At 60.4% G+C, this 10,468-nt stretch overlaps 1 protein-coding gene across 6 annotated transcripts; it reads right to left on the bottom strand.

Moving 5' to 3' along the window:
- Positions 1–786: 786 nt before the first annotated feature.
- Positions 787–8,275, bottom strand: ERFE (erythroferrone). Of its 6 annotated transcripts, none has more exons than XM_081261360.1 (8): positions 7,939–8,275; positions 5,686–5,808; positions 4,648–4,750; positions 3,569–3,819; positions 3,392–3,496; positions 3,216–3,306; positions 2,421–2,499; positions 787–1,190 (listed from the first exon to the last, which is right to left on the bottom strand). In XM_081261360.1, the coding sequence occupies exons 1-7, from the start codon at positions 8,089–8,091 to the stop codon at positions 2,441–2,443; spliced, it is 885 nt and encodes a 294-aa protein (XP_081117486.1). In that variant the 5' UTR covers positions 8,092–8,275; the 3' UTR covers positions 787–1,190; positions 2,421–2,440. The 6 variants fall into 6 exon arrangements, with proteins under 6 accessions (XP_081117486.1, XP_081117484.1, XP_081117483.1 ...); XM_081261358.1 differs by having other exon boundaries at positions 787–1,776; positions 7,939–8,273; XM_081261357.1 differs by having other exon boundaries at positions 3,388–3,496; positions 7,939–8,271.
- Between the last annotated feature and the right edge of the window lie 2,193 nt (positions 8,276–10,468).

Below are 10,468 nucleotides of genomic sequence, written 5' to 3'. Positions count from 1 at the left end.
CCTGCCCATGCAGGGGGAGTCCCCTCCCGACCTGCAGCTGGGGACTACCTGCATCCCCTTGGAGTTCAGCACTCCTGGTGGTTAGGGCTAAAGGGTCAAGATTCTGACTCTCAGATCCACCCCCTTTTTTTAATAGCTTTGTGTGGTCACATCACACAGTAACACACGTCAGTATAATGCCTTCCTGGCAACATTATACTATGTAACATGCTTACATTGGGCAAAGATGTGCGTGTGCAGCTCTTTCAAGGGAAAAGATAACTGTTAACAAACTGAAATCCAGGATGGGTGTGGCCACATCACCCCTTTATCAAAGTGCACGGGAGTTGGGACCCAGGCCAGCCTGGTGCTTCTTGGTAGGGTGGATACAAGTCCTACCGAGAATCAGACCAGGCCTGCCCATGGGGCCCATAGTGGTCAGTTCACCTGTACCACTGCTTTGGCTGCCTGGCTTGGAGGTGTTTGATTTTGAAGTGTGGGCAAGGAAGCTAGGGTCCTTCCACCCAGCTGCCCTTGAGTGACTGTGGCATTGTCACCTTCTCTCCTGGAGAAGCCCTGTGGCACCACGTCTCTTGCAGCCTGTGTTTTTTGGGCCGGCCCTTCCTTAGCAGGCCGTGGGGCCCTGGAGGGGGCTGCTGGGGCCTTGTCCTCACTGCATACTCGGTCAGTCTGCACTGGGGAGGAACTGGAAGGCTGTGTTCAAGCAAGCTGTGGGTATTGGCCCTGCGTCTTCTCCACCCCACCTACCCACCCTCAGGACCATCTCCACCACCAGGTGAGCCCAGAGCCAGCTGGGCCCAGCAGGGCCACACCACCCTGGGGGCAGCAGCTGTCCACCTGCCCAGAATTTGGGCTGGCAGGCTGTCCCCCATCTGTCAACTGGCAGGGGATGGGAAAGGGTCTTATTGACCAGCTGGCCTCTGGAGTGGGCCTAGGAGGCCTTGTCTGAAGGGTCACTGGGGGGAGTGCGGTTTCATTTGCCGAGGCGCCTGCGAGGAGGCCTTGGGAGTTGAGCTTGGCACACAGAGCAGGGAGACAGCTGCTGGGGGCCAGGCCTCCAGAAGGAATTCCCTGTCCAGCCGTCCTCTGGCTCCTGAAGCAGTTAGGCCAAGAGTCCACATCAGGTCTTGAGTTCAGTGGTCACTGGGGGCCAAGCAGGTCCCTGAAGCTCACAGCAGGTAGAAGCAAGGCTGGGGAGAGGCACAGAGGCTTGGAAGCCCAAGTCAGCAGGTGAGTGGTGGGCCAGGCCGCTGCCCCAGACAGCCTGGCTCCCCAGTCTGCAGTGAGGACGTGTGGCTGGCTTCTCATTGGTGCCCATCAGCCCTGTGCAGAGGGCTCTCTGTAGCCCATGAGAAGGCCAAAAAAGATGGGCCCCAGGAAAGCTGAGCTGTGCGGGGCCATGTGGGAGCTGGCTTGCAGCCGAGGACACACAGTGCCACTGGGCATGCTGGACGGTTCCAAGGTGAAGCCCAGAGGGATCTTGCACTCTCAAAACATCACTGCGGGTCCTGGAACCACTAGTGTGTGTCACCTCTGTAGGGCCACCTGTAGTGGCCAGCTCTGGGCCCAACTGCAGTGACCAGTGTGGGCAGAGTTCCAGGTGGGCTTCCTTTTACCTGGGTGGCTGTCCTTCTGATTGTCTAGATGTTGCCTGGTGAGAGCAGGGCCTGTGGCCATTCACACACCCAGGAGGACAGCACTGAAGTGGGAGCCACCCCGCACCGCGAGGGAGGAGCCGCTGGCGCTGTCCAGGAAGACGGAAGCGCACTGCCCCGTCTGCAGGAAGGGTGCCTGTCAGGTTGAGGCTGGCCCTGCACTGAGGCCCGGCAGCCTGCAGGATGCCTGGGGCCAGCGCCCTTGCCCCTGCCCACTCTGTGTGGGCAGCAAGAGGGCCCAGGCACACAGCAAGCATCTGTAGGCCTTGGACTTGAACCCAGCACCTCTGGCACCTAGTCTAGAGCTCTCCCCAGTGTCCTACAGTTCAGGGATATGGGAGCCAGCCCCTGCCCAGGCCAGAGTGGGATCAAGAGTCTGACAGGCTTGTGTGATGCGGGGCTTGTCTCCGGCCTGGCCTGGTGCTGTCGGCAGCACCGTGGCACTCACCGCTGAGGACCACCAGCGCTGTCACTCCACACACCTCCTCCTTTTGAATGAACCCATCTTCACCATAAATCCCTACCACTTGGCAGATCCCCTCAGGGCTCAGGGTTTTCTGGAGAAAACGGCCACATCCCAGGCTTCCGCTGTGGCAGTGGGCCAGGTGTCATGAAACGCCATGCTCACACTTCACCAGGCCCCACAGAGGGCCTAGTGGCTGGGAGTACCTACCCACCCACAGTACAGGACACCTGGGGGTCTGAGCCCTCACCTACGGCTCCAGCCCAGGCAGCGCTCCCCACAGACCAGCTGGCCCCACGCACCTGCAGATACAGGACCCCGTTCACTGAGATGGTGAGAAGCTCCCTGCTGCTCTCCAGGCCCACGACAGCCTCCAGGGAGCTGTGGCCAAGACAGTCAGTCAGCCTGCTCTGAGGCCCCAATGTCCCCACAGGACACAGTCACCCAGCAACTGTCACCATTCCCAGCAAAGCGCTTGGTCCTGGCCTGTTCACGGGGGGCAGGTTCTGAAGAGGAAAGCCAGCGCCACGTGCACACCCACCACCAAGGGCAGGCTGGGCTGCGCTGAGCAAGGGCAGCAGAGGCCTGGCTCTGAGGACAGACAGGACACTGCTGGTGCAGATGGAGGTGGGAGTGTGGCAGAGGTGATACACAGCCAGGTCAGGCCAGTCACTCCAGGGTTCCCAGAGCCATTCCTTCTCAGTGTCACCTGTTCATCTGCACCTTCTCCCCACATGCAGAGCACCTGTGGTGTGCCTGGGAGACAGGGAGCTGGTAGAGGCTGCCCTCATGGTCCAGATGCAGTACAGATGGGGACACTAGCCATAAGGAATGGATGTCATCATGGGAAAGAAAGTTCACAGGGTAGGGGTGGCCAGGAAATGCCACTCAGGAGGCAGCGCTATTGCCTCCCTCTGGCCCCTAGATGAGAGTTCCCTGTTAGGGGACACAAGGAGGCAGAGGCTGGGAAGGACCAGGTCTCCCGGGTGTACCCTGAAGTGGGCAGGATAGAGTGGCAGTGGGCACGGAGGTAGGGGGCCGCCAGGTGGGCTGGGAAGGCCAAGTGTGCGCCCAGAGCTTGGGCAGGGCCCACTCACACGTTGTGCTGGCAGCGAGACTGGATGCAGATGAGCAGGCGCAAGCGGTCCCTGGGGCGCAGAGGCCCGTGCCTTGGCTGCTCAGCGAGTGCTGCGGGGAGGGCAGGTGGTGGTCACATGACAGCGGCAGGAGCCAGGGCGGTGGGCGGGCCCCCCACACCCCGGGCCTCACCCACGTGCAGTGTGGCAGCCAGAAGGTAGAAGCCAGCCACGGGCACCGTGTATTGGCCGCTGGTCAGGTTCAGGCCCAGGCCGCGGCGGAAGGCACCCTCGGAGTCAGGCTGTGGGGTGCAAGGTCGGTCATCCCGGGTGCTTGGTCCTGCGTACCCACTGGGCCCACGCACCTGACTCACCACGTAGTAGATGCCGAGCTCGTGCAGTGTGCGGCGCTCCACAGGTGTGTCCCCGCGCAGGCGGCAGAGGAAGGCCGCCTCCACATGCCTAGCCAGTGGGCCTGGAGCCAGGGGCGCAGCCAGCAGCGCCAGCATGCCCCCGGCCGCCGCCTCATCCTCAATGGAGCCCGGGGCGGGGCTTGAGCCCGTGGTCTCAGCCAAACACGGAATGCAGGGCTCAGGCTTCATGCGTTCATGCTGCTGCACTGCGCCTGGCACAGAGTGAGGTGGGCATATGGGGGCTGCCTCACCTGCCCACCCCAAAGGTTGGAGTTCCCTACTCGACTGCAAGGCCTGGGGAGTCTTGGCTTCCCATCCTCCTGCAGCTGCAGTTTCCCTCCAGCTCCTGGTCACAGGGGATACAGCCCTCTCTGGGGCAGGTGTGTCCTACACCAGCACCCTTTCCCCCAGCCAGGCCTCTTTTGGAAAGCAGATGCGTGTAAGTTACTACTGCAGCTATATTGGCAATCACGCAGAGTTCTCTAGCCACCGAGGTGGTATTAAAAAACAAAGAGCACACCAGGTGCAGTGGCGCACGCGTGATATCCCGGTGTCTCCAGAGCCTGAGACAGGAGAATGGCAAGTTCAAAGCCAGCCTCAGCAATGGCAAGATACTTAGCAACTCAGTGAGACTCTGTCTCTAAGTAAAATACAAAATAGGGCTGGGATGTGGCTCAGTGGTCGAGCGGTCCTGAGTACAATCCCTGGTACAAAGAAATAAAACCAGCACTCTGAACAGGAGGGGTCTGAGATGGCCCAGTTCATCATAACAAATCCAGAGCCGGTAAGTGATATGGGCCAGGCTGGCTGCAGCCCACAACCCCAGGGCAGGACTCTGGACTCCCAGCTAGAGCACTTGGTGGTATGCCTCTCTTCCTCTGTGAAGCCTTTTCCTCACCATGCCCCCACCCCCAGACCCCACCTTTGGCATACCTAGGCTGGGCCAGTCAGGTGCCACCTCAGGAACTAAGTTGCTGAGTTCTGCCCAAACATGGATGCCCAGACCCTGGTGCACAAGATAGCCAGGGTGGTAACCCTACCTTTCAGCAGCAGCTGGAACTCCTTCAGCAGTGTCTCGGGTAGGATGGGGGGCCCTGGGGGGCCCTGGGGGCCAGGTGGCCCCGGGGGCCCTGGCAGGCCAAGCTGGAAGGGAACCTTGGCTGTGAGGACATAGGAAGAGGCAGCTGGGTGCCAGGGGCATTCCCTCTGCCAGTTCCTGCCACAGACAGGCAGGAGAGCACCCAGTAGCTGTGGGCTCTGACCTCCCAGGTGAGCCATGGGATCTCCACCCCTTGCAGTCAATGAAAGCTGTTGGCCCTGGGCAACTTCAAGGCTGGGATTGGACAGGAACTGTGGGACTGGCTGTGGGTAGCCCTGTGGCCGGCTGTGGCCTACCCCTCCCTGGTGTTCCTGGAGGGAGGGGGACTACAGGCAGCTTCTAGGGACTCGCACCTCAAGTCAGTCAAGACACTAGTACTGCATCTGGCTAGTACTAGTGTCCAGGGCCTTCCAGGAGCCCACACTGGCCTGGGTCAGGACCCAACACAGAAGGGAGGAAGTTTGCTGCATGGAGCAGCTTGAGGCAGGGCCAGGTGGTTCAGAAGGAGATGGGTGGGCGAGCCACAGTAACAGCGCAGCACCTCTCTGCACACCAGGCTCAGAGCTGGCATTCCACACTTGGCACAGTGAGACTGGCTCTCCATGGATAGAGAAGCCCAGCGCTCAGCCCGGGCAGCACAGCCCTGTCCCGAAGCTCCTGTCTCAGAGGACACAGCCCTCACTGGGGCTCAAAGCAGGAGTTAGCCACCAAGCCAAGCACCGAGTCCCAGCCTAGGCCAGGCCCAGGGCTGAGTGAGAGCAGAGCCCAGCAGAGGCCTCTCCAGCACGCTCCACACAGTTGGGCAAGGCCCCTCTCCAGGACACAGAGGGCCTGGCACACCAAGGGTGTGGGTGAGTGGTGAGGACCAGGCCCTAACTCAGGGCTCTCGGGCCTGGCCAGTTCCTCTGCATCCCGGCCCCAGGTGTGTGGTCTCAGAGCTGAGTGCGTACACCAGAGGCAAGGGGTCCAGGCTACTCACCTTCGGCCTCCTGGCCTTGCCCTTGCTCCTCCTCTTACCATTGATACCCTTGTCACTCTGTCTGACAAAGAGCATCCAGGCATCCCTGGGGTCAACACTGTGCGCTGGCTCCGTGGTGGGTTCCTGGAACACAGCCAGCCCGGCAGGTTGGTCCCCCTCACCTGGTGCCTGCTCGGGCTTGCCCTACAGGTGTGACCATGTGCAGCACTTCCTTCAGCACCCTGGCCCTGTGCATGTGCTCTCAAAGGCAGCACAGCCCCTGCCCCTCTCCTTCTGGCCCATGGAGGACAACTCCTGGGGAACATGTCACACCACAGCCCAGACTGCACCGGTGCAAGAAGCAGGCCCTGCTGCAGAGAGAGGAAGGTGGGGCACAGGGTCTGCTGCACATGTGCATCAGCACTGCAGGCTGCCCCGCCTGTCCAGGGCTTCCTCAGGATGCACTGGGACAATCACTGTCCTCTTGACAGTCACCAGGAGGATCACAGCACCAGCACCCACTGGTGCTCAGGAAGAGGCAGCTGATAATGAGACCCTGCTCTCTCTCCTCCACTGGCACAAGTTCCAGCAAAGCAATGCCACCAGGTCTGTTGCCAGGCATGAGGAACAGGGGCAGGGGCTATCCTATCTGCCTCTGACCCAAGCAAGGACATGGCACTTCCAGAAATGTCCATTCCTGCAAGTGCAGCATCTGACAAGTCTCAGTGTGGAGCAAAACTCTGGTGGAACCTGCTTCCTGGGAAAGGCTTCTGGCCTGCTGGGCAGCGAGCCTCGGGCAGTCTGGGTTCCAGCAGGGATACCAGCTGGGAAGGAAATGGCCCAAGAAGGCTCAGATGAGGTCATGGGGCTCCAGTGGTTGGTGACAAGACCCCAGGTGTCAGAGTTGGCCAGGCCCTTTTGTCAAGGACAGACCCAGCCACCAAGTCCCAGCCTTATGGGTTCCCAATGCTCTGCAGGGACTCAGGGCCTTCGTCTGGGAGCTTGCCAACCAACCCACAGGCCAGGCTGCTGTGCTGAGAAGATAGAGGCTCGGGGGTTGGAAGAAACTCAGGTGCACCCCCACCCACATCTTACAGGGCTGATTGTGGCTGGTGATTCTTCTGCATAGCCTCCTGGTATCCTGGGTGGCATGAGGATTTCCCACACAGGCCAGGGGGGGATGTTGGGCTTACCCTCCCTGCGGGCCAGTGGCTGTGGATAGACTAGACTTGTGCTGGTTTGGAGGAAGAGCTGCAGTGTGTAGTCTGGGGCCCAAGGATTTGGGCCTGCAGCAGTTTTGGTGTGGGCTGGGCAGCTGCCCCGACCAGCCAAGTTCTCCAGCCATAAGGACTTGCTCAGAAAGAAGCCTTGGAATCTCAGCAGGGCAGGAGAGGAGGGTGGTCTGCTGTCACCTAGACCCTCCAGAGATCCAAGGTCAAATCCCACTTAGAAGCCCTGAGCCTCTCTCTGCCTCCCAGTGACCCTGAATCTGTCTGCCTGGCCCTTTGAGTTCTTGGCCCATGCCTAAGCATATGTGGTTCATCCCAGGATGAAGGGCTCTGCAGAGGGCTCTGCAGAGGGACCCCCAGAGCTGGCTGCAGTCTCCAACCTTCCTTAGTTGACCCCTTCTTGGCTAAGCATAGTCCTACCTGGATACTTAGGACTGAGGATCTGGCCTGGGGCGTCCCTGTGTGAGGAGGCTCACAGCACCTTCAGTCCAGAGACCCTGGGTGCCCTCACTGCCCTGAATGGAAGGCCCCATCCACCCAGAGGACACCAGTGAAGGGCCATCAACCCTCCCTTCCAGGCCCTCCCCCACCGGCTCACCACCCCAGCATTTCAAGCCCTAAAGCTGGGAGAAAGGAGCAGGGCAGGGCTTCCCATCACCCCTAACCGGCCAGAAGTCATGGACAAGATGCCAACACAGGCACGAAGGAGATCATTCTGGGCCCCCAACCCTGCTGTCCCTTCCTCAGAGCGGCGGGGAAGCACTTCTGTCATTGCTCCCCCCTTTACAAAATGGTTTTCTTCCCACTTTCACCAGAAGCAAGTCACTGACACGCAGCGCTGGGATGGTCTCTCCCGACCTCCTTCCCGGCCTGGTGGCTGGTGGGTGGTGCAGGTGGCACCCCGGGCCAGAGCTCTGCCACCGAGCCGCACCCCAGCCCTAACTAGGAGAACCCCGACACCGAGGTCGGGGCTGCGGGCGGCCGCGGCTGTGCGGAGCGCGCCTGCCCGACGTGCCCCTCCCCGCCCCGGGCTGGCGCGTCTTACCGGGCGGGCGGGCGGCTCGGCCCCGGGCGGCAGGCGCGCGGGGCTCCCTGCGGGCGCGCCGGGCTCCGGGTGGCCGAGGCCGGCGGCGGTGGTCAGCAGGCCAGCGCACACGAGCAGCAGGCGCGCTCCGGCGGGGCGGCCGGACGGGGCCATGCGCGCGGCGAGCGATCGGAGGGCGGCTCCGGAGCGGCGTCGCGGGGCCGGGCCGGGCCTGGGCCGCACCTTATAACGCGGAGCCCCGCCGCTGCCCGCCCCGCCCCGCCCCTGCTCCCGCCGGGGCCCTGTCCCTCTGGTCTCCCCCACCCTTAGGCCTCGGAGACCCCAGCTGAGCACATCGAAGTGGACGCTTGGGCCCCTTTTCCCAGTCGGGAGCCCCTCCCTGCAGGACGCCTCCCAGATCCGGGGCGCCCTGAATTCAGGTGGTGCCCACGTCGGATGCACCCGGAGGCCCAGGGTCATGGGGCCAGTCTGCCAAGCGGGCAGCTGCCCAGAACTGGTGGGGGCCCAGGCTGGGAGGAATGACCCCATATTATGCTGCTATGGACAGTGTGGGGGGCGGACCTGACCAAGCCGCCCTCTGTCCATCAGCCCCCAGGGTCAGTGCAGGGCACCGCACCCCGACAGGTGGAGCAGCCCTGCGCGCCTTTTTTTTTTTTTTTAATATTTATTTATTTAGTTGTAGTTGGACACAATATCTTTATTTTATTTATTTTTATGTGGTGCTGAGGATCGAACCCAGGGCCTTGCACGTGCTAGGTGAGTGCTCTACCGCTGAGCCATGATCCCAACCCCCTTTTTTTTTTAAAGGGAGAGAGAGAGAGAGAGAGAGAGAGAGAGAGAGAGAGAGAGAGAATGAATTTTAATATTTATTTTTTTTTTTTTAGTTTTCGGTGGACACAACATCTTTGTTGGTATGTGGTGCTGAGGATCGAACCCCGGCCGCACGCATGCCAGGCGAGCGCGCTACCGCTTGAGCCACATCCTCAGCCCCACGTTCAGACCTTTTTGGCTGGGCGCAAAGGAGGGGAGTGCGCACACCTGGATCTCTGTGCGCCTGGCGGGCACACCGCACCTTTCGATAGAGTCGGGGCAGGCACAGCTGGCATGGTCCCTCCGCCATCCACCCCAGGGATGGTGGGAGTGTGGACCAAGGACGGCAGGACTGGAGAACCAGGCAGGGGAAGGGCCCCTCCAGCCACATTCCACCTGGCTGGCTTAGTGCCAGGAGATGACAAACAGGAAACACTGCCCTGAGTGAGAAAAGGCACTTAAAAAATTATTTTGTTGTTGTTTTGTTTTTGTTTTTGTTTTTGTTATAGATGGACAGGATATCTTTGTTTTGCTTATTTATATTTTTGAGTGGTGCTGGGGATGGAACTCAGTGCCTCACATGTTTGCGGCAACTGCTCTGCCACTGAGCCACAAGCCCAGCCCACAAAAAGAGGCACTTTTAGTTGTAAACCATCCAAAAGAATTCTGCCTCTCTTCCCTGGGGAAATGCTCCAAGAAGACACCCTGCCTGCCCTGAGCGTGAGGGTCTCAGGTCCCTGGCAGGTTAGGACTGAAAACAGGGAAGCTCTGCCTTTAACACTGACACCCAATTTCTTTAAATGTTACCATAGAATGAAAAAATATTGATTCCTGTGGAAATCACAGATCTCTAAGAACACATCTGAGAAGCACCGACCTATGAACGTGTGCTCAGCAAAATGCCTGAATTTATTTTATCTGGAGACTTGTGGTAGATTAATCACAATGAGGACATTGGCTCCCAAATCCACACATGGGACGGAGGGTGCTGCTGTGCGCCCTGGGAGCATGGGGCACTGCCTGGCAGGTTTTCACTTCTGCTGGGGGTGGGACATGACGGCTGGCAGCCTGGCCAGTGGAACTCTGCCAGAGCAGGTCCGGGGGTGCTGGGGCCTGCGCCCCACTGTGAAGCAAGTCAAGCTGGTTCTGTTCCCTTGTTCAGGGAGCCTGTGGACCCCAGGACCCCAGGGGTTCCTGTCAGAACCTGCAGTCTGCTGTGCAGGGCCCCGCCTGGGGGTGCAGCTCTGTGCGGGCAGGTACCTTTTTGCTTCTGAAAAGCTTTTCCTGGCTCATGGACTAGTCCAGAGAGGTGGCCGGCTTGCCCAGGGAGGCACAGCCCCGAGGCAGTGCTGGGTTTCCGTGGGGGGGGGCAGGCCTACTTCCCCAGTGGGTATGGTCAGTTCTTCACAGCCCTTTGGGGGTCTTCCTCCTCCAGCTGTGGGACGCTGAGTTTGGGGCTGTGGAGGCTGGCGGCCCTGTCTTCTCCCTGTGCCCCCCCCTCCGTGCGCACTTCCTGCAGGGCCTTCCCCGTAGTGGCCCAAGGTGGGTGGTTTGACTCAACCTGCTCCCAGCTCTGTCCCCTTGGGCAGCACAAGGGCTCTGTGGAAGAGGGGAAGCATGACTCTTCAGCTGCTGGGTGACTTCTTTCCGTTTCACAGTGTGGAGCCCGAGGGCACAAGAGCCAGCACTGGGGACAAGAGCCATTGCCCTGTGAAAAAAA

Source organism: Spermophilus citellus (genome assembly GCF_964194105.1).
Source record: "Spermophilus citellus genome assembly, chromosome: 11".
In the NCBI taxonomy this organism is placed as follows: domain Eukaryota; kingdom Metazoa; phylum Chordata; class Mammalia; order Rodentia; family Sciuridae; genus Spermophilus; species Spermophilus citellus.
The sequence above is the reverse complement of the archived record's forward strand: the minus strand, read 5'-3'. Positions and strand labels throughout refer to the sequence as shown.

Bases quoted from the DNA above. Each gene is read 5' to 3' on its own strand.
- ERFE (XM_081261355.1), bottom strand. From the start codon at position 8,091: ATGGCCCCGTCCGGCCGCCCCGCCGGAGCGCGCCTGCTGCTCGTGTGC. The intron at 5,809-7,938 runs GTAAGACGCGCC...GCTGTGTTCCAG, and splicing joins CCGAGCCGCCCGCCCGCCCG to GAACCCACCACGGAGCCAGC. The intron at 3,497-3,568 runs GTGAGTCAGGTG...TGCACCCCACAG, and splicing joins AGCTCGGCATCTACTACGTG to CCTGACTCCGAGGGTGCCTT.